This window comes from Oncorhynchus mykiss, chromosome 18, assembly GCF_057628025.1.
Source record: "Oncorhynchus mykiss isolate SJ-2025 chromosome 18, ASM5762802v1, whole genome shotgun sequence".
Classification (NCBI taxonomy): Eukaryota; Metazoa; Chordata; class Actinopteri; order Salmoniformes; family Salmonidae; genus Oncorhynchus; species Oncorhynchus mykiss.
In genome coordinates, this window is record NC_143039.1 from 38,070,882 (window position 1) to 38,093,395 (window position 22,514).

The window sequence follows — 22,514 nt, forward strand, 5'->3', positions numbered from 1 at the left end:
ATTGCATAAGACTGCCTGACCTCCTGGCTTCTGAGCTCCAGTCATCTAGTACTGCACGACCCTTTCTGGCTGCCTTATTATGCCTTGTCCGATACTAACCAGGAAGGAAGTCATTTGCTGAACATGAGCTTCCTATGGTCTCCTTCTAAAAGGGGAAATGTTTGCAGGCAGCAGGAAAAGGCAACGATACTAAAAAGCCCAAGAATATCCCGATGGGAGTTATGGGGATGCAAATGTGCAGGTATCTTCTGAATGGAGAGAGGACATGGTCTCTGTTACGCATTTTTTCGCAGTGGCATGTTGTTTGTCCCATCAAGCGTACCTAGGAGGGATAGAGCCTCCACAGGGACAATAGAGCCGAGTACTCTGTGCACTACGGTTGAGAACTGGAGCAGTTGGCCTATTGATGTGAGTGTTGTAGCGTGAGTGAGAGAGAACCCTCTTGACCCTCTCTGGCTGCCCAATTAAGCCCTGAGTCAGACACTAACCAGGAAGGAAGTTATTTGCTGAATGAGTTTTCTATGGCCTCCTAAATAGGATACATTTTTCAAGCAGCAGAAATACACAGACGCCTGGAATATCCTGATGGGAAGGAGGGTTCTCTTTTCGTTTCAACCCATTACATAAGTTTGTCCACTGAGTCCCAAATGCCACCTTATTTCCTACATAGTGCACTACTTTTGACCAGAGCCCTATTGGGCTCTGGTCAAAAGTAGTACACTACATAGGAAATAGGATGCCATTTGAGACAACAAAAAAGTGTTAGTTGGTGATACTGACTAATACAATTAAAAATCTCTTTAGAGCATCACAATCAGTTTTTATGAAGACATGTTCAATCTGTGCCATCTCAGTATAGTTCACATTTCAATCTTCGAGTAAGAAACAGTAGACATACACTAAAAGTGAGTGCACTGTTGAATATATATACACTATATGTCTCCAGTGACAAAAAAAAGCATAAAAAGTAGGTAGAAAGGTATACAAAGATCAAAATAGTTTCCTTTGTTCAAAAACGTAAAATATAAATCAACAATGTGTACATTTGGTTACAAACTAAGTTAATGTGTTTCACTATTGAATATGCCATGTGGGTAAAGTGTTGTCAACAAGGCAAAGATAACTAAATATACTGAAGGTAATTCTCTTTAAATATTAAAGACTTATTCACAAGTAAATGTGAGGGGGTAAAGTCATACATTACAATCCAAAAACATTTTCTTTACATTGTTTAGTAATTTCATTGCAACATGACTAAATGTATCTTCACAATCGACATCCTATTTCAGATAAACTCTTATGTACATAATCTACACAAAAAAAGCCTTTGAGGAAATACTTCATAAGTGTAGTACATATTAAATAATACAGTTTGATAAATGTCTCCCCCTCCCACTTAATTTTCAATGGTCGTTTCTACTACATTCAGATGTGTCTCTAGTTTGTTACAATCTAACGAGTTGTGAGAAATGTGAGAGAAAACTGGGTAGTAAAAGCCTCCAAACATTTACAGTATATGTCCAAGTAGTCTTCCCTTGTTTCAGTCCATTTTCTTCCGTTTGGTGCCACAGACCAACATCTTTGCATTCTTACTACATGAATGTACTTAAAAAAATATTTCTCACCTCATAATTGGAACTAGTAATAAATGCTCTTAAATAGTATCATATTGCATGAAATTAGAATTAAAAAAATACTTTAATAGCAGAAGAATAAATCAGATTGTTTGTATTTGTAAGGCACAACAAAGACACAGTAAAGACCGTAGGCTTTGGGTTGGTCTTTATGAAACATTCCAAAATAAATACAACCTAAATATACACACATTACTCAGTATGCGGCCTTGCTCTTTCTGAGTTAGGGATTGGATTATTTTAAATGGTTTGCTAGCGAATGTGTTACTGAAACTATCATGGTGTCTGCTTTTACACAAACAAACTTCGACCCATCCATACTCATGTAAGTAAATAAATATTATATGCGTGCTGTGTGTTGTTGGGGGGGGGGGGGGGGGTTGTTGACTAATCTTTTGAGGAGGGTGTAAGTACTGTGCCTTACATGTCCTGTCTTGTGGGTCAACAGACAGGCTACTCACATTCCACGAGACAAAACCAAAAACGAGAGGGAAAATTCAAAACAAATAAACAGAGCCAGAAATATAGCCTCTAGACACATACAGGGGTCCCCCATATACAGGAGCCTCTGGCCCCATCTCCTTTTTAGTACAGAGTCTCTGGGACAGCACCAGTGTTAGGATTCCCGTCCATGGGCGAGGGAGTTAGTCATGGTGGGGATGTTTGTTGGGTCACAGCCTTACTTCTCAAGTTTATTTACAGCAGCAGGTTGTCTCGGTCACCCCAATGTATGACTGTCCATCTCAGAGCATGGATGATGAGGGCTTGGATCGTTCACTGTCCTGTTCAGTCTTGGGGGGGGGGGGGGGGGGGTTAAGAATGAAAGAGCGAAAGAGAGGGAAGAGCATGTTAAGTATCATTGCATTACATAGCGCTTTGAGTCAATACAGACTGCAATTAGCTTAGAAATTCTTGGATTTCTTAGAAATATCTTATGTTAGCCAAACTACCTCAAATTAGGGTTCTTAGTTTCCACTGCTACCACAAACAACTCTTATAGACCAAAAATCCCACAGTTATATCTGACATTTGGAGAGGGATAGATGTAAAACAGACTCCTGTTACCATTCATTCCATCCTCGGAGAGATTACACTGTTGAGCCTGTTTGTGTGTCAGAACAACACACTCCGAATTATAGATGTAGGATCTTAATTTGATCAGTCTTTTGTTGGGGAGAAATTTCCTGCTCAACTATAATCCACATTTCCTGTTACTGCAGGATTATTCTCCTGCTGTAGCTCATATTAAGATCCTATATCTGTAGCTGTTGGGGTAAAAAAAAAAAAATCTAGACAACCGGAACAGCAAGTGTGCGTAGTACGGCTCTCGCGCACACACGACTAGAAGGAGTCCAACCGCAACTGATTTGATTGTGCAGGGTTCAAACGTTCTGCCGGTGTTACAAAAAACCCCACAGCGAGTGGCTGTGTGACTTGCTGAAAAAGTATTTTACCGAAATCCCTCATTTGTTTAGGAAAAACATTCTCTATTCCCTCAACCCTTGCTCTCTGTATATAACACATGTATGCATCGCATGCATGTGACCAATAGGGCCTGACCTATAGCATATCATAATCACATCAATAAATTCAACAAACTCAGAACACGTGTGACACCAAAATGGATGCAGAGGACTTGACAAATGAACTCGAAAATGGGGGAATGTTTAGGTTGCTAAGGAGGTAAAGGGGAAGTCAGACTTTGGAATAAATTTGACTAGTTATGGAAAATACTGGAGATGAAGAAAAATAAAAGTTAAGGAGCAAGCACTGAGTGCATATTATGTGTGCCAATTGCCAAACAGGTGCTGTTTGATTACAATATATTTTCTCTGACTGTTTGGAACAATGTAAACAACACTAAATAAATTACAAGCATACCAGAGTCTTTTTTGTTGTTGTTGTAAAGCCTTTATTACAGCAAAGTCTAAAATCAGTCGCAATCATTAGTGAATGCAATTTCCAAAATGCATGTTTATTTATTGTTTATGCTAATTATTCAAGAGTCACTTTGCTATTTTATTTTAAATCTAAAGGGTTGATTGCATTTTAAATCATGAATGACTTGTATGCTGTGTGATAACATGAATTAATTAATGATTGATACAGTATATACGCTACAGTAATGTAAGTATTGAAACATAATACCATAACTTACTTTGGCCTAAGACTAAACAGGATGCACTTAGGCCTACAGCTCGATGGTGGCTACACAAGGTTGCTATACTAAGCCAACTAATGATAATGACATTACTTGTTATAATAATGATTATCATAACAATAACAATAAGGAGATCAAGAAAAAGGAGGGCTATTATTATTATGGCTCAGTGGGGCGATGCGTTTGGGACGCCATCACGCCAAGCAAGCAGCAGCAGCTTTGTAGGGGCTGAGGAGGGAGGAGGGGGGTTAGGAGTACTGCAGTAGGGGGATAAAGCACCAGCTGTGGAGCTCCTCTATGCCATCTGGGTCTTCCAGAATTGGGCCCGGCCAGCGATGATGGGGGCTTGGAGAGCAGAGTGGCCCTGCAAACCGTATTACAGAGGGCACGGTTGGGGCAGAGAGCCTTGTACCTCACTGCAAAGGCTCTGATATGTTGCTGTTCAGTGATTGTACATCTCATAGACTGCTTATTCACATATAATACACATGCCACTATGGTGGGCTTCGGCAGTTTACAATGTCGAAACTGAACTGCAGTGCAGCTAACAACTAAAGCAAATTTGTGAATGGTTTTGGAAGATGGTGTGTGTTAATGTGAGTCTAAGGCAGAGAGAGAGACAGAGATTGAGAGTGTATGCACACACCCTTTCATCCCACCTCCATAACGAGCAACCTGGACACGGCTGCGGTGTCTAATCCCCAGCCACACACGGTGTGTAATCTCATCTCTAACTCTAACCCTGGCTGCAGCGGCTGAGGCTAAATGTAAGGGAGTGCTGCCTGGCGACGCCTGCCGCGTGGGTTATCTGGCGCCGGGAACATCCTGGCCTAGTTTAGTCACCGTGTCACAGCGTCTGCACTGCAACCGCCACCTGCTGGAAACTCTGACGCAGCAGTGCGTGTGTTTGGAGGGGATGTTTGTGTGTGATACTAAACAGAGTGTGAAAGAGAGAAACATGAAAAGAGCGTTAGCACAGAGTAAGCAAAAAACTACAAGGATAGAAAAGAACACCAAAAGAGGAAAGAGAGAATAGGAAAAGAGCAGGAAAGAGTGAGAAAATAAGCCCGCGGAAAAGAGCGGGAGCAGAGGGGGAGACAAATCAAGAGAGGAGAGGGAGGGTCGAACTGCCTCTAATATCTCAATTTCTTTTGCAATGAAAGCAGAGCCTCATTGAGCATGCTCCCTGACTTCTACTCTCTGAGCAATAGAGAGAAAGTAAAAGGTGGGGAGGGGAGTGTGTTGTGCAAGAACAAACCCGTAACACACACACTTGGCCTGGCCCAGAGCGAAAATAATCTGCATCTGGCGTGCGGGATGTTCCACTATTCTACTGTATTTGGGTGTTCTAAACCAAAAGCAGCACTGACAAATGATGATGATCTTTGATCACATCCGATTCAACACGCAATCTGGAGATGAAGACCAATCGCGGCTCTGATTCACAGTCACGGACAGGATGGATATCTGAGAGAGCTGTGCTAGAGAGTGAGCTACTGGCTACGGCTTCATCCCCCCCACCTCAACCCCCCCCGTACCCCTCCCCAGGTTGATGGACATTAGATTGGCCCCTGGGCTGCACCTGCAGCAGCAACAGAGGCAGCACATGGTGTGCAGTAGGGCTGGGCAATAAATCAATATCAATAATTATTGAGGTAATTACTTCCCTCAATAACAATATAAAACGTTTAGATTAATTTTCCATAATGTCGATATAGAGTAATTAGGTACAACAGTCCATTTCACCTCTGTGATGTTTCAGGAACATGCGGAGAAGTGACAATATGCACTTGGAGAGGTATACTCCCACTAAAAACCACTTAGCACCTTGAGTGATGGAGTAGCCACTATTAACCACGAAAAATGAGTGATGTAGGTGAAAACAGTGGCAGTGATAGCCATGGAGAAGGAGCAGCTTCCAACAAAGAAATAATTGATAAAAAGGGTTCAACTGTTTCAGTTATTTGGAAGTGGTTTGGCTTTTTGAAGTCCGACAAAGAGCAGAGCAATGTTCGGTGCAAATTGTGCCGTAGACAGGGGGCTACCAAGTCTGGTAATACGACAAAACTTTTTCACCATCTGAAGCAAAATTACTCTTTGCAACAAAGCAGGAAGTTTGAGTTTGCGTCACGATATTGATAAACGCCCCTCAAGCACCAGCCAATCTAGGGATGTTTGCCCGAAGCAGTCAACACTGACAGCGTTACAAGCAAACATCAAAAAGACAAAGACATCACAAATGCTATTATGCATTGCATTGCTAAAGACATGCTACCAATTAGCACAGTTGAAAATGAAGGTTTCAAGAGGCTTATCAATTTAATTGACCGCAGGTACGTGCTCCCTGGCAGCAAACATTTCTCTCACACCGCACTGCCTAAACTACGCCGAGTGTAGGGAAAAAGTTGAGGAACAGCTCAAGACAGATATTACGTATTTTGCTACTACTACCGATCTGTGGTCTAGTCGCATGTCCGAGCCTTTCTATACTGACAAAGAGTGGAATCTTATAAATAAATGCCTTCAAACATCATACATTCCCGACGACCACATGGGTGAAGCTATAAGCAGAGGGGCTCATTGATGCTCTCGCCTTCTGGAGACTCAGTCAAGACAGACAGGTCTGCATTACAACGGATAGTGGTGCGAACGTGGCGAAAGCCGCTCAAATCAACAAATGGACTAGACTGAAATGTTTTGGACAGCATCTGCACTTGGCCATTGGTCAAGTAACCTTGTCAATTGTGCATTTTGAAGTGATTGGATAAATTAAACTAAATGTGCATTTTTTTCATCAACTGATTAAGTTAAATATTACATTTGTACATAACTAAAGGGATTATTGTTATTTTAACATTTTATTAAAATCTCTTGATTTCTCTTAGAGAGTGGGTAGAGACAAAGGGGTGGATCGCGCAATTGGAGTGTGTAAGAAAGTGGTAGGTGCCTTTTCCTATTCATGGAAAAAGAAGAGAGACCTGGCAGTTGTGTAACGGTTTTCTTGAGTTGAAAGAGAAGCGGACCAAAATGCAGCGTGGTTTCTATTCATGTTTAATAAAGATGAAACACGAACAGTTCAAAAACAATAAACGTAACGAAAAAACCTAACAGCCTATACTGGTGCACAAACAGAGACAGGAACAATCACCCACGAAACACTCAAAGAATATGGCTGCCTAAATATGGTTCCCAATCAGAGACAACGATAAACACCTGCCTCTGATTGAGAACCACTCCAGACAGCCATAGACTATGCTAGATACCCCCACTAAGCCACAAACCTAATACCTAACAAAACCCCAAGACAAAACACACCACATAAAAAAACCCATGTCACACCCTGGCCTGACCAAATTAATAAAGAAAACACAGAATACTAAGACCAGGGCGTGACAAGTTGCTCAAAAAGAACACAACCTACCCCAGCACAAATTGGTGACAGAGTGGGGATCAAGTCAAAAGGTGGTGCAGAGTACTGGAGCAGGATAAAGCCATTTCTCAGGTCTTGTCCAGTGACAAGAAGACCCGGCGCTTAGCTCCCACCTATACAGATATAGACGTTCGAGTCCATTAACCAGGCATTGACCCAACTCCTAGAATTCACAGATGCTCTGTCTGGTGAGTCTTATGTCAGTGTGTCTTAGCTGAAGCTAGTGTTACACCTATTCAATACAGAGGTCATGAAACCTGATGATGGTGAAACAGAGCTCACCCAAACCATCAAAACAATAGTCATGGACTATCTGAACGAGAAATATGATGACCTAGCCACAGATGAGCCACGTTGGTTGACCCTCAGTTTAAAACACATTTATATCAAAGAGGAGAAGGTGGGCCACATAAAAGCAAGAGCTGTCTCAGAGATGGTCAATGAGGGACATGAAAACCCAAGCCCAGCACAGGGAGACAATGCTGCTGCTGCTTCACCACAACTGCCAGCTAAAAAGAGAAAGTCACTGGGCAGTTTTTTCAAAAAGCCATTCTCCACTACCACAGGTCTCACTGAAATCCAGCTGGTAGAAAAGGAACTCAGCTGCTACCTTCAGTGTCCTGATGCTGACAGTGAAGCCAATCCACTGGACTGGTGGAAGATCCACCAAAAAAACTTTCCCAAAGTCAGCCACCTGGCAAAGCGCTACCTGTGAATTCCTGCGACCAGCTCCCGCTCAGAATGTGTTTTTAGCACAGCTGACCTGCCATAGGGCAGCTTTAAAGCCAGAGACCATAGACAGACTTGTCTTTCTAGAAACTACCCCAACTTCAACTGTGATGTGCCACTAGGCTAACAGTAATAATGCATATTGACTTGCACTATTTTATTTTTTATTACTCATGAATTGTAACGGTTTATTTGTGAGTTCTACTTCTGACAATAAATAAGAAACATTAAAGCCTTTGGTTTGTTCAGGCATTCTTGAGTCTGAAGCAGATATGAACCTTTAAAACATTTGATTAATATCGTGATAATTATCGTTATTACATTAAAAAAAGTGTTATATATATATATATATATATATATATACACACACACACACACACAGTGGGGCAAAAAAGTATTTAGTCAGCCACCAATTGTGCAAGTTCTCCCACTTAAAAAGATGAGACCTGTAATTTTCATCATAGGTGCACTTCAACTATGACAGACAAAATGAGAAAAAAAATCCAGAAAATCACATTGTAGGATTTTTAATTAATTTATTTGCAAATTATGGTGGAAAATAAGTATTTGGTCAATAACAAAAGTTTCTCAATACTTTGTTATACCCTGTGTTGGCAATGACAGAGATCAAACATTTTCTGTAAGTCTTCACAAGGTTTTCACTCACTGTTGCTGGAATTTTGGCCCATTCCTCCATGCAGAACTCCTCTAGAGCAGTGATGTTTTGGGGCTGTTGCTGGGCAACACAGACTTTCAACTCCCTCCAAAGATTTTCTATAGTGTTGAGATCTGGAAACTGGCTAGGCCACTCCAGGACCTTGAAATGCTTCTTACAAAACCACTCCTTCGTTGCCCGGGCGGTGTGTTTGGGATCATTGTCATGCTGAAAGACCCAGCCACGTTTCATCTTCAATGCCCTTACTGATGGAAGGAGGTTTTCACTCAAAATCTCACGATACATGGCCCCATTTATTCTTTCCTTTACACGGATCAGTCGTCCTGATCCCTTTGCAGAAAAACAGCCCAAAAAGCATGATGTTTCCACCCCCATGCTTCACAGTAGGTATGGTGTTCTTTGGATGCAACTCAGCATTCTTTGTCCTCCAAACACAACGAGTTGAGTTTTTACCAAAAAGTTATATTTTGGTTTCATCTGACCATATGACATTCTCCCAATCTTCTTCTGGATCATCCAAATGCTCTCTAGCAAACTTCAGACGGGCCTGGACATGTACTGGCTTAAGCAGGGGGACACGTCTTGATTTGAGTCCCTGGCGGCGTAGTGTGTTACTGATGGTAGGCTTTGTTACTTTGGTCCCAGCTCTCTGCAGGTCATTCACTAGGTCCCCCCGTGTGGTTCTGGGATTTTTGCTCACCATTCTTGTGATCATTTTGACCCCACGGGGTGAGATTTTGCGTGGAGCCCAGATCGAGGGAGATTATCAGTGGTCTTGTATGTCTTCCATTTCCTAATAATTGCTCCCACAGTTGATTTATTCAAACCAAGCTGCTTACCTATTGCAGATTCAGTCTTCCCAGCCTGGTGCAGGTCTACAATTTGTTTCTGGTGTCCTTTGACAGCTCTTTGGTCTTGGCCATAGTGGAGTTTGGAGTGTGACTGTTTGAGGTTGTGGACAGGTGTCTTTTATACTGATACGTTCAAACAGGTGCAATTAATACAGGTAACGAGTGGAGGAAAGAGGAGCCTCTTAAAGAAGAAGTTACAGGTAAGTGACAGCCAGAAATCCTGCTTGTTTGTAGGTGACCAAATACTTATTTTCAAATACTCATCTTTTTAAGTGGGAGAACTTGCACAATTGGTGGCTGACTAAATACTTTTTTGCCCCACTGTGTGTGTGTGTGTGTTATATATATATATATATATATATACACAGTGCCTTGCGAAAGTAATCGGCCCCCTTGAACTTTGCGACCTTTTGCCACATTTCAGGCTTCAAACAAAGATATACAACTGTATTTTTTGGGGAAGAATCAACAACAAGTGGGACACAATCATGAAGTGGAACAACATTTATTGGATATTTCAAACTTTTTTAACAAATCAAAAACTGAAAAATTGGGCGTGCAAAATTATTCAGCCCCTTTACTTTCAGTGCAGCAAACTCTCTCCAGAAGTTCAGTGAGGATCTCTGAATGATCCAATGTTGACCTAAATGACTAATGATGATAAATACAGTCCACCTGTGTGTAATCAAGTCTCCGTATAAATGCACCTGCACTGTGATAGTCTCAGAGGTCCGTTAAAAGCGCAGAGAGCATCATGAAGAACAAGGAACACACCAGGCAGGTCCGAGATACTGTTGTGAAGAAGTTTAAAGACGGATTTGGATACAAAAATATTTCCCAAGCTTTAAACATCCCAAGGAGCACTGTGCAAGCGATAATATTGAAATGGAAGGAGTATCAGACCACTGCAAATCTACCAAGACCTGGCCGTCCCTCTAAACTTTCAGCTCATACAAGGAGAAGACTGATCAGAGATGCAGCCAAGAGGCCCATGATCACTCTGGATGAACTGCAGAGATCTACAGCTGAGGTGGGAGACTCTGTCCATAGGACAACAATCAGTCGTATATTGCACAAATCTGGCCTTTATGGAAGAGTGGCAAGAAGAAAGCCATTTCTTAAAGATATCCATAAAAAGTGTCATTTAAAGTTTGCCACAAGCCACCTGGGAGACACACCAAACATGTGGAAGAAGGTGCTCTGGTCAGATTAAACCAAAATTGAACTTTTTGGCAACAATGCAAAACGTTATGTTTGGCGTAAAAGCAACACAGCTGAACACACCATCCCCACTGTCAAACATGGTGGTGGCAGCATCATGGTTTGGGCCTGCTTTTCTTCAGCAGGGACAGGGAAGATGGTTAAAATTGATGGGAAGATGAATGGAGCCAAATACAGGACCATTCTGGAAGAAAACCTGATGGAGTCTGCAAAAGACCTGAGACTGGGACGGAGATTTGTCTTCCAACAAGACAATGATCCAAAACATAAAGCAACATCTACAATGGAATGGTTCAAAAATAAACATATCCAGGTGTTAGAATGGCCAAGTCAAAGTCCAGACCTGAATCCAATCGAGAATCTGTGGAAAGAACTGAAAACTGCTGTTCACAAATGCTCTCCATCAAACCTCACTGAGCTCGAGCTGTTTTGCAAGGAGGAATGGGAAAAAAATGTCAGTCTCTCGATGTGCAAAACTGATAGAGACATACCCCAAGCGACTTACAGCTGTAATCGCAGCAAAAGGTGGCGCTACAAAGTATTAACTTAAGGGGGCTGAATAATTTTGCACGCCCAATTTTTCAGTTTTTGATTTGTTAAAAAAGTTTGAAATATCCAATAAATGTCGTTCCACTTCATGATTGTGTCCCACTTGTTGTTGATTCTTCACAAAAAAATACAGTTTTATATCTTTATGTTTGAAGCCTGAAATGTGGCAAAAGGTTGAAAAGTTCAAGGCACTGTATATATAGTGATAATTTATTTTCTATATGTCCAGCCCTAGTGTTTAGTCATTCATGTATAGTAGTGGGTGGTGCTAGCCTGACATGACTGTCGTGCAACGCACTGTCCAGTACTCACCAGTGACTGCTGCTCTTGTGGCTTGTGTCCCAAATAGCACCCTATTCTCTATGTAGTGCACTACTTTTGACAGGGCCAATTGCACTCTGTCAAAAAGTAGTGTATCATATAAGGGTGCAATTTGGGACAGAGCCACGTGTGCTACATGCTTGTGGTCCATCGGTAATAAGGTGGAGGTAGTGGGGGTGGAGGAGGGGACAAAGGTGGGGGTTGACGGGGAGATAGTGGTGCATGGCAGGTGCATTACCCCCCCTTCCTCCCGGATGCAGAGCCATCTGCCATCACTCAAGAAGAGTTTGCAGTTTTCACCAAGCGCCGCTCATAGGAGCACTCACTCTCCTCTCAAGGAGGCCCAAGTGTGTGTCCGCACGTGTGTGTCCGCACACAAAAACACTCTGGGTGTTTACCCTCGTTGCTGCCAGCCATTAGGGCAAAACACCTGACGTCAAATCACAGAGAGTGATGTCAAATGAGAGAGAGGGGGATTGAAAAACAAGACAGACCTGATCAGATAAAAGGCTATTAGTCTCCAGAGAGGAAGAGACATCCCTAAACCTCTGCCTGCCACTTCTATTAATCTCTGAACACCTTGTTCACCTACGATGAGCACCCAGGTCATGGGGTTAGCTCACATTAGCACACTCTCAGGTCATTGTGATAGGATTTACATTAGCATACATTAGTACACAGAGGTAAACAGAGTTGGTGCCCACGTGCCCTGGCCTGCCGATAAGGTAGAAATTAAACACAGTGACTGTTCTGTGACCTTTCTATTTATGCAACCAACTGTCATCTGGATAATCACGCAAAATATCTATCCATCAACAATGTCACCGCCGAGGCCCAAGTCCTTTGACTGATTGATAGTGACGGAGGGGGAAGTTCGGGAGTCTGTCTGAGGGGCGCCGTTTATCCGTAAACAACCCTGTGTTGGCATTTCAGGCAGACGCACATGGTGTCGGAGGCTCTAAATACCTGGGATGGCTGAGTTGGTACATTGTACATAGCAAAACTGCCATGTCTCTCTCCCTCAATGTGTGGCTTTGAAGTTAAAGATAGACACCGTATTAGGCCTCTGACTAGCAAGAAGTCACCGAAGATATGTGAACACCTGCTCGTCGAACATCTCATTCCAAAATCATGGGCAATAATATGGAATTGGTTCCCCTTTTGTTGCTAGAACAGCCTCCACTCTTCTGGGAAGGCTTTCCACTAGATGTTGGAACATTGTTGAGTGGACTCGCTTCCATTCAGCCACAAGAGCATTAGTGAGGTCGGGCACTGATGTTGGGAAATTAGGCCTGGCTCACAGTCGGCGTTCCAATTCATCCCAAAACGTGTTCGATGGGGTTGTGCAGGCCAGTCAAGTTCTTCCACAAGTTATTTTTCCACATTTTGTTTTGTTGTAGCATACATTTAAAATTAATTACATTGAGATTTTGGGTCACTGGCCTATACCCAATAATGTCAAAATATAATTGTTTTTGGACATTTTTACAAATTAATAAAAGCTGAAATGTCTTGAGTCAATAAGTATTTATCCTCATTGTTTCGGCAAAATGTGCATAAGAAGTCACATAATAAGTTGCATGGACTGTGAAATAATAGTGTTTAACATGATTTTTGAATGACTACCTCATCTCCACACATACATATAATTGTAAGGCCCCTCAGTCGAGCAGTGAATTTCAAAACATAGATTGAAACACAAAGACCAAGGAGGTTTTCCAATGTCTCCAACACCCAGTCACTACAAAAGATACCTGCGCCCCTCCTAACTTGCCGTAGAGGAAGAAAACTACTCAGGGATTTCACCATGAGGCCAATGGTGACTAAAACAGTTACAGAGTTTAATGTCTGTGATAGGAGAACACTGAGGATGGATTGTAGTTACTCCACAATACTAACCTAAATGACAGAGTGAAAAGAAGGATGCCTGCACAGAATACAAATATTTCAAAGCAGGCATCTTAAAGTAAAACTGCAAAAAAATTGTCCTGAATACAAAGTGTTATGTTTGGGGCAACTCAACACAATATATTCCAGAGTACCGCTCTTCATATTTTCAAGAATGGGGGTGGCTTCATAACATTATGGGTATGCTTATCTTTTTTTTTAAATGTTATAAAAAAAAGTTTTTTTTAAATTTACCCCATTTTCTCCCCAATTTCGTGGTATCCAATTGTTTAGTAGCTACTATATTGTCTCATCGCCACAACTCCCGTACGGGCTTGGGAGAGACGAAGGTTGAAAGTCATGCGTCCAAGCCGCACTGCTTCTTAACACAGCGCCATCCAACCCGGAAGCCAGCCGCACCAATGTGTCGGAGGAAACACCGTACACCTGGCAACCCTGGTTAGCGCGCACTGCGCCCGGCCCGCCACAGGAGTCGCTGGTGCGTGATGAGACAAGGATTTCCCTATCGGCCAAACCCTCCCTAACACGAACGACGCTAGGCCAATTGTGCGTCGCCCCACGGACCTCCCGGTCGCGGCCGGTTGTCTCTGGTGGCACAGCTGGCGCTGCAGTACAGCGCCCTTAACCACTGCGCCAACCGGGAGGCCTGGGTGGCGTATGCTTATCATCAGCATGGACTAGGGAGTTTAGGATAATAATGTATGTTCAGTTGACCCGTTCCTCCCAGCAGCCTTTGCAACACAGACAGGAATTCCGAACGTGACACTTCGTCATTACCTGGCGTCTAGTAAACAACGAGCTCACTTGTTATTCTGACCTGCGGAGCGACTAGTGACTAGCCAAATACATGAAAGACATTGGCGTGGATGCCTTCTCCAAGGGACCCGCACATGGATGAGGCCTCACACACAGAGAAACAGTCACATACGCTCTCGCTCTCTCTTTCAAACACACTGTTTGATAAAAGTGCAAGCAACTAAAAAAAACCTCACCTGTCAAAAAGTCTCCTGCACCTCAATGTTTACAAGCTACAATGAGTGAATGACTGCCAAAACACTGACTCCGTGTGCCTTGCCCCCGAGACTGGAACATTGGTTTGTTTATAGCCACCACAGGGACTATTCTGGGCCAGAAAACTGAGTGACACCAGGACAGTCAGATGGACCTGGGATATGCCTTGGATGATTTAGTGACGCGTGTTTGGGGCTGCAGCATGTTTTATTGCCTGTCTGCTTTTCTGACTGAGGCATGGAAGGAACAGGCAGTGCCTAGGGCTGATGTGTCATAAAAACACTGACAAGATGTTCTAGCTTTCTTAGGCTGGATCCCTACTTTGAGTACAGCATTCTCACAGCACTTTCCTAAACAGATCTCTGAAGGAGTTGCATACAAGTTCTGCAGGTGAGTATTTATGAATGAATAACGTGAAAAGTGTTATTACAGTAGATGTACAGTACCAGTCAAAAGTTTGGACACACCTACTCATTCAAGGGTTTGTCTTTATTTTTACTATTTTCCACATTGTAGAATACTAGTGAGGACATCAAAACTATAAAATAACACATGGAATCATGTAGTAACCAATATATTTTACATTTGAGATTCTTCAAAGTAGCCACCCTATGCCTTGATGACAGCTTTGCACACTCTTGGCATTCTCTCAACCAGCTTCATGTGGTAGTCATCTGGAATGCATTTCAATTAAAACATGTGCCTTGTTAAAAGTTCATTTTGTGGAATTTCTTTCTTTCTAAATGCATTTGAGCCAATCAGTTGTGTTGTGATAAGGTAGGAGGGTATACAGAAGCTTGCCCTATTTGGTAAAAGACCAAGTCCATATAATGACAAGAACAGCTCAAATAAGCAAAGAAAAACGACAGTCCATCATTACTTTAAGACATGAAGGTCTTCAAGTGCAGTCGCAAAAACCATCAAGCGCTATAATGAAACTGGCTCTCATGAGGACCGCCACAGGAAAGGAAGACCCAGAGTTACCTCTGCTGCAGAGGATACGTTCATTAGAGTTAACTGCACCTCAGATTACAGCCCAAATAAATGCTTCAGAGTTCAAGTAACAGACACATCAACTGTTCAGAGGAGATTACGTGAATCAGGCCTTCATGGTTGAATTGCTGCAAAGAAACCATTACTAAAGGACACCAATAAGAAGAAGGGACTTGCTGGGGTCAAGAAACACGAGCAATGGACATTAGACCGATGGAAATCTGTCCTGATAAGTTCATATTTGCGATTTTTGGTTCCAACCACTGTGTCTTTGTGAGATGCAGAGTAGGTGAATGGATGATCTCGGCATGTGTGGTTCTGAAGAAGGTTAAACCAAGGCCTTATATCGTTTAAAGGGTTAATAAATTATGTTATGATAAACTGTAAGGTGTGTTAAAACCTGTTTTGAGTGTTGTGACCTTCAGACACTATCAGAAGGCGTCTACATTCAGACTCCTCCTGTCTGGATCCCACCTTGGTTATCTGGTTTCCCCGAGAACACAAAGCTGCCAGAGACCTGATGAAACCAAACACCTGTCAGAAGATGCTTACACTCGTTCACATTGTTATGACTCCATACTTGTAGTGAAACACCACGTGACACGTGACTGGGTACTACCATAAGCTTCATAAAAATGTAGCTTGTGAAATTAAGAATGCAATGTTCTTTATCTCCTAATGTATTGCACAAGTTGACTGCAGGTATTTACTTAAAAAGTAGCTACAAATATTCACTTTTTTAAAATTGTTATTCCAAGAAATTGTTTAAACAGTATTGACGGTAATGAAAAACCATCCTGTGGCTATTTACAAATACCCTGGTATATGGTATACCACCCAAGCCTAAAGGTGATGCCATTGCGCAATATATTAAACATGTAATGCAATGATAATTGCTATAAAAATGTGCTTCTCAATAGGAGATCAATGTAAGTTTAATGTAAACAAGCCATTATATCGACATTAATCTATATTGACATTATTTAAACCCTTCGTTCTTCACTGTCCATGTATACACCTCGCCTGCGCACTGAGCGTAATATCAGTGTGTAATTCGATCAACCATATTCGCTCATGTGTCTTTTCTAATATAATTAGTATGACACAGAGAATAAACACTTCTCACTTGTTTTATAAAATGGCTGGTGCCCAAAATCAATTTTGTCCTGCAGTGTCATGGTGCCTACGTAACCACCCACCACTTGTTTACTTCAGTGGTTTCAAAAGTCCAACATTCGTCACGCAGCAGGTCCGTTTTGAATACATGTACCACCTACGCATCTTCGGTGGTAAACATTAGAAATTCAAGGCCGCCACAGCAAATAATCTCAACGTGTCCATTTCGAAAGATGTGTTTTTCATTATCTCGTCTATCACAATACACTTGGCAGAATAGCAAGCTGAAGAGTAGTAGGAGGGGGCCTATGCTGTACTAACTGAAATAACATTAATTTTTAATTATCTCATTGCCAGTCCTTCATTCAGGTTTTCCTCTCATGCAATATAAACCCCTTATTGTTGTTGACAGTGACAGCACCCTCCAGTATAAATGAGGGAAGCCATAAACTAAAATGTCCATGATCACCATAGAGTTGTACACATTTTTCACCCCAAACATACCATCAAAGTCTCATAGTCTCTAAGGCAGCCAGTCAACAAGCATTTAAATTATTTTCTCCCATTTCTAAAAATGTGTTGATTTAATTATCATCATGTTTCTTCATATAAAGTATGGACAAAGTTGTTTTTAGCAACATTGCCTTAAGTATATGACCACTGCAGACCTCTAACCCTACCTTTACAAACTCTGACCAGCCATGAAATGGGCAGTTAAAACACACACACACACACACAAACAGGAGCATCACTCACCTTTGACAGTGGTCGCCGCCTCCTTGAACCCCAAACAGACATACGGCGTGACGTGTAATCCATGGAGGGATCCCTTGCAGCTGGTGGCCGGCTTAAAGCTGACCGTGGGCAGGTCTTCGCAACAAGGTCCCTCCAGGTCCCTGTCCCGGTTCTCCATTAGGTTCAGGGCAATATAGTTCAGTCCATTCTGGAAGCCTGCAGAGGTCTCTCTACTCATGGGGCTGTCACACTCCTCGTCTGAGCCCTCGCTGCTCCGTATCGACAGGTTCTCCACCGAGCTATGGCGTTTGGCATTCCCATGGGCGAACGAGGGGAACACAGGGGTGACGGTAGCCGTAGAGGAGAAGGTTTCGGAGCTGTGCCGCCTGCGCCCATTGGGGTCGGCCCGGATCACCTTAGCGGCCCTGTCAGGATCCACGGGGTTGACGGCGCCAAGGAGGAACACCCCAATGCCGACAGGGAGGCCCTGCTTACCCAGGGATAGCCTCTTCTCTCTGGCACTGGGGTTGAAGATAATAAACAGAGTTAATATGTATTACAGTACATGGTCTATTACAAAACATCCATAGATAGATGCGATATAGAAAATATTTTATACTTATCATGAACTCAATCCACTTGAACTTAATACACTTACAAACACAACAAAGTGCCTGCCGTGCCAGGGGAATCTTAATCCTATTCATAGTTTGAGATGCTTTTCTATAACTAGACAAATAACTTTGCTGAATAATGTATTTATAACTGACATTATGGCTAGAGTACTGAGTGTACCTTGCTGAGGTCTGAGGGACGAACTGGGGAGGCATGTTGGCCATTCCAAGTCCAAATGTCATCTCGGTGTACTCATCCTTGCCTCTCTGGGGGCACTTGGATTCCCTCTTCGATCGGAGATGGTACACTGCCTCCCTATCCAGACAAGGGCACAGGGATGACTCAGGGACCGTGTCCAACCGTCCAGCAGGGGTGTCTCTGGCCTTGGGTGAGTGCGAGACAATGTGGTGCAGGTTCACGTAGTCGGAGAGAGGGGACCTTGGCTGGCTGCCGATGGAGCCCAGAGACAACTCCTGACTCTCATTGGATGCTGACGGCGAGGAGTACTTGGTGCTCTCACTGAAGTCTATGTTGATATACTCGCCCGGGCTCCTGGGTTCCCCGGGCAAGAGGTGCTCGTTCATGCTGGGCAGGATCCTAAAGCTGTCGAGAGACAGCCGGTTGGGTCGCCCCATCTTCCCCCGGTGGGACGTCAGGCTCTCAGTCCCCCGGCTCTGTCTGATGGCCGAGGGCACCGAGGAGTTGAGCGTGGCCGCATTGGTCATCACTGAGTAGTAGTCATCTGACTCCCCACCTATCGACTGATGGCCTTGAGGGCTCATCAGGACGTACTGGTCATCAGTGTTCCCCACCTCCTTGGAAGTCTGGTGGAGTTTGGTGGGGCGTGGCAGGGAGTCGGCAGAGTAGATGGAAGACTCAACACCCGGAAGCTGCTCCAGGAAGTAGTCTGGGGGGGTCTGCGAGGTGGTGTAAGCAGAGTTGCTAGGGGACATGTTCATGTAGGTCGAGCGGCTGTCAGGGCTTTCAATGGACGACTTGGAGCTGCACCACATCCTCATGTAGCCACTGTCCTCCAAGGAGCCTCCTCTGCTGGGTGAGTTGGTCCGGTAGCCGCCCCCGTCCAGGTGGATTTGGGCCCAGCGATTGATGATCTGCTTGGGAGCCGAGACACACATGGGGCTCATGGGCATGTAAGCGTCTGCCTTGCTGTTGTTTCTGTTGGATTTGGGGTAGGACACCTTTGGGGAGGCAGAGATGGAGCTGTTTCTGGAGTGGTGCTCACTGTTGGTGTGGTGGGCAGCCCACAATAGGGTGTACTCATCCAACGAAGCAGACGACAGCTGGGCGGGCACCCTCTGTTGGCGTGGTGTGGTGAGAGAGTATGTCCTCTTCCTGTACGCCTTCTCCAATGTCAGGCCCTCCTCCTGGCACGCCCGCTGTTGGTCATTCGTCCTGTCCATAATCATGTAGCCACACAGGTTGTTGGCCTCCCAGGAGGGGGGAGTGCTGGAGAGGGAGTCGTGGGTGTCACTCCTGGTGAGGGGTAGGAGCCTGGAGGTGTCGCCTGGGCTGGAGCTGTACTCGTCGCATGGCATGAAGCTTGCGTCACTGAGGGAACCTGAGATGGAGGCACTGCAGCTGAAGGGGCGGTGGACCGCATCAGGGGTGGGGAGGGTCCCACTCATGGGAGAGAGGCAGATGGAACTGCAACCTGGGGGGGGGGAGTTGGAGACGGGCAAGGAGCGGCTGTGCTGGAGGCTAGACTCCAGTATCTGGCAGATGCGCCCGCTGGAGAGTGTATTTGACCGGCTCAGGGGGATCCGGTTGGAGAGGGGACTGGTGGGACTCCCGCTCATAGATATTGACATAGACACTGGCCTGACAATGCTGCCATCCCCCCCATTAGCAGTCCTTATCCGACAGGATGTGAACTTGCTCATTGGGGATGTGGCCACTATGCTGTTTGTTCTCGGCCTCCTCACTAACCCTATCTGACTTGGGGGAAGATTGTTCAAGTTGCGTCTTGTGGGCACTGAAATGGGGTTGGTTCTAGCCGACTGACTCTTACTGCGAGGTCTGAATTCGGACAGCTCTTTCATGGCTTTCATTGCCTCCAGGATGGTTTCGTGGATGTTTTGCGCAACCACCGAGTCATCAGCCTGCATCCAGAGCTCACCGGGGCCTGTGACAGCCGACCTACCAACCTCGATGAAGAAAAAGCTGTCAGAGTGGCCACATCTCCGGATATTCATGAGCTGTAAACTGACAGCCGCAACCTCCGAGTTCAGTTTCACAAAGCTGATAGTCCGACTGGATAAACACAGCCTAAACACCCCTATCAAATGTTTTGTTTGACCCAGTCCTGTGGATTTCAAATTAACTTGCCATACCTCCTTGTAAAAGGCAGTGGTTGGCGTGATCATACCGTAATTCGCCTCCTCGAAACTGAAAAGAGAGGTGGAATTAGACGCGGAGCTGTCATAGACTTTCCCCTCTTCGATCATATCCGACAACACTCGAAACCAGCTCTCCTGCTCCTGCTCGTTTTCGGCTGCCACTGCAAAGTATTCGTCCTTGGTGTAAAAGGCGATGAGGTGTTTGTGCTTAGAGTCAGCTCGCTTGTTTATGCAAAGACATGAGTCCAGCAGTATCACCCTTTTAGCAGCCGACTTATTTTTCCACTTCTTCTCGCTCTCGTAGTATTCCAGCCGGGCAGGAAAGCTCTCGCTGGGTTCTCGCAACACGAAAAAACGTCTGTGTCCATGCTTCTGTTTCTTTAGATATCCACATTTGTTAATGTTATTACTGTTATTGGTCACATTAGACAACATCTGTCCTCCACTCGTTGGAGGTCTCGCCATTCTAATGCACACGCTTCACTTATTTTAGAGAAGTTGTTCGTGCTATTTTCCAAAGTACCGAAAAAACGAATGTAAATCCGCTTTACTTATTCCATTCCCCGAGACGGGTATTTCCTCCCGCTGTCTGCAACAGTTAAGCACCAAATAACACCACCGTGAATGCGCTGGAGAGAAAAACAACATGTGACGTTATTACATCCAGTTCTGGCTTGCAATAAAAAGTAGAAGAAAACTACACAGCCATAAAAGGCGGCGCAACCTTGGAAAGGCGTGCCTGTCAATCTAGCCAATTCTGCCCAACTCATTGGTGGAATGAACGAACAGCTGGTAAACGGGACCCGACTCACAGCAGCCATAGCCATCCCTTCTGTTCTTTTAAACCCGACTCCTATATTACCCGTTTTTCCTTTCCATGTACATATAGTACAGCAGACATCACTGTAACGTAGGGTAACTGTATCAAAATAGCAAATGAACGCCTCCTTCCGCTACATTGTAACGATGTAATAATCGAGTAAGTGTCCAAATGCAGGCGTTCTACATAGCAGAAATAGGCTCGATGTTGCCTCTTGCATTGCACTCTGATCATTTTGGCAGAGACGCGCATAGCCTTCAGCATCGGTGCATAATATAGAGGATTACATTTTTGTATTATTTTTTTGCTGTGGAAATACAATAGGCCTACCCTGTATAATGTGGTAAACTGTGAATGTTTATTCTTTATCAAATGCACAATATGTAGCTAAGCACTATTCGCATTGTTGTGAGACTGCAGTGCATGTCATGGAGCGTCGCAATCGCTAAATAAGCATCGCCCTACTTTTAAATAACCGTGCGTTGTGATATATTTTGCGCGCTGTCCAGCAGAGAACTGCGTATCCGACCTCTATATTCTTTCTACTTTCTACTCATGGTTCATCAACAAGCCTGCAATTTAAAGCATTTGATCTCCCAGATGGAACTGTGATAATTGTGTTTCTATGCACATTGATAGTTTTTCAACAAAATAATTTTAATCGCTTGTCATACTGTGGGAATCACGTTTAGGTTGGAGGGTGGCTATTTACATCGTGATGGTGATGAGATGGATGAGATGTGTTTTGGGGGGTTCTATTTACTTCTATTGCGCGTAAAAGCCTGAAATGCTGCCACCGTCTGGCTATTTTTGATATAACTTTATTTCTCGCGTGAAAAATAGTAATAGTCTCACCAGACACTTCCAGTCTCGGGATGTTACATATAGGCCTACTGGAGCAACTCGACTAGATTTAATACCATTTATTTCATTTAATGGACTTAATCGACCCCTTAGCCCTATTCTGTTTTCTCTAAAATACAAATCTGCATGCACAGTTGACCTCTCAGCTAACACAACATTCTCAGTCATGGATACATGATGCCCCCCACTCCCATTTGGTGTGTAGGCTATGCGTCATCAACACACTTGTTATTCATTGTGCTGTAAAAACAAGTGCTTAATATAGGCTAACCTAAGCTCATGGTCCCTGCATAGAAAAACACCTCTGTTTGTAAAGCTACTGCTTTATTGATTTGTCTTATGGTGCATTTCCATACAGAATTTACCCCAGTGTTTTACACAAAAGGCTCAGACTTTTCTGTTTCCATCTATGTGGGCTGGCATTCGTATCTCACTGGGCCATGGCTCTAGGGGACCTGCTCTCACTTGGGGCCACTGGTACTTTTCAGCTGTCCTTTACATAACAATGATTACTGTGAAGTTC

The 22,514-nt window shown here is 43.9% G+C and overlaps 1 protein-coding gene and 1 pseudogene across 1 annotated transcript; one reads left to right on the forward strand and one right to left on the reverse strand.

Annotated features, from left to right (window-relative positions):
* Positions 1–578: 578 nt before the first annotated feature.
* On the reverse strand, positions 579–22,172 carry LOC110495980 (insulin receptor substrate 2). Its single transcript, XM_036952479.2, has 3 exons — positions 18,131–22,172; positions 17,357–17,856; positions 579–2,425 (listed from the first exon to the last, which is right to left on the reverse strand). The coding sequence occupies exons 1-3, from the start codon at positions 20,770–20,772 to the stop codon at positions 2,421–2,423; spliced, it is 3,147 nt and encodes a 1,048-aa protein (XP_036808374.2). The 5' UTR covers positions 20,773–22,172; the 3' UTR covers positions 579–2,420.
* On the forward strand, positions 4,315–8,076 carry LOC149975495 (zinc finger BED domain-containing protein 4-like; annotated as a pseudogene).
* Positions 22,173–22,514: the final 342 nt, after the last annotated feature.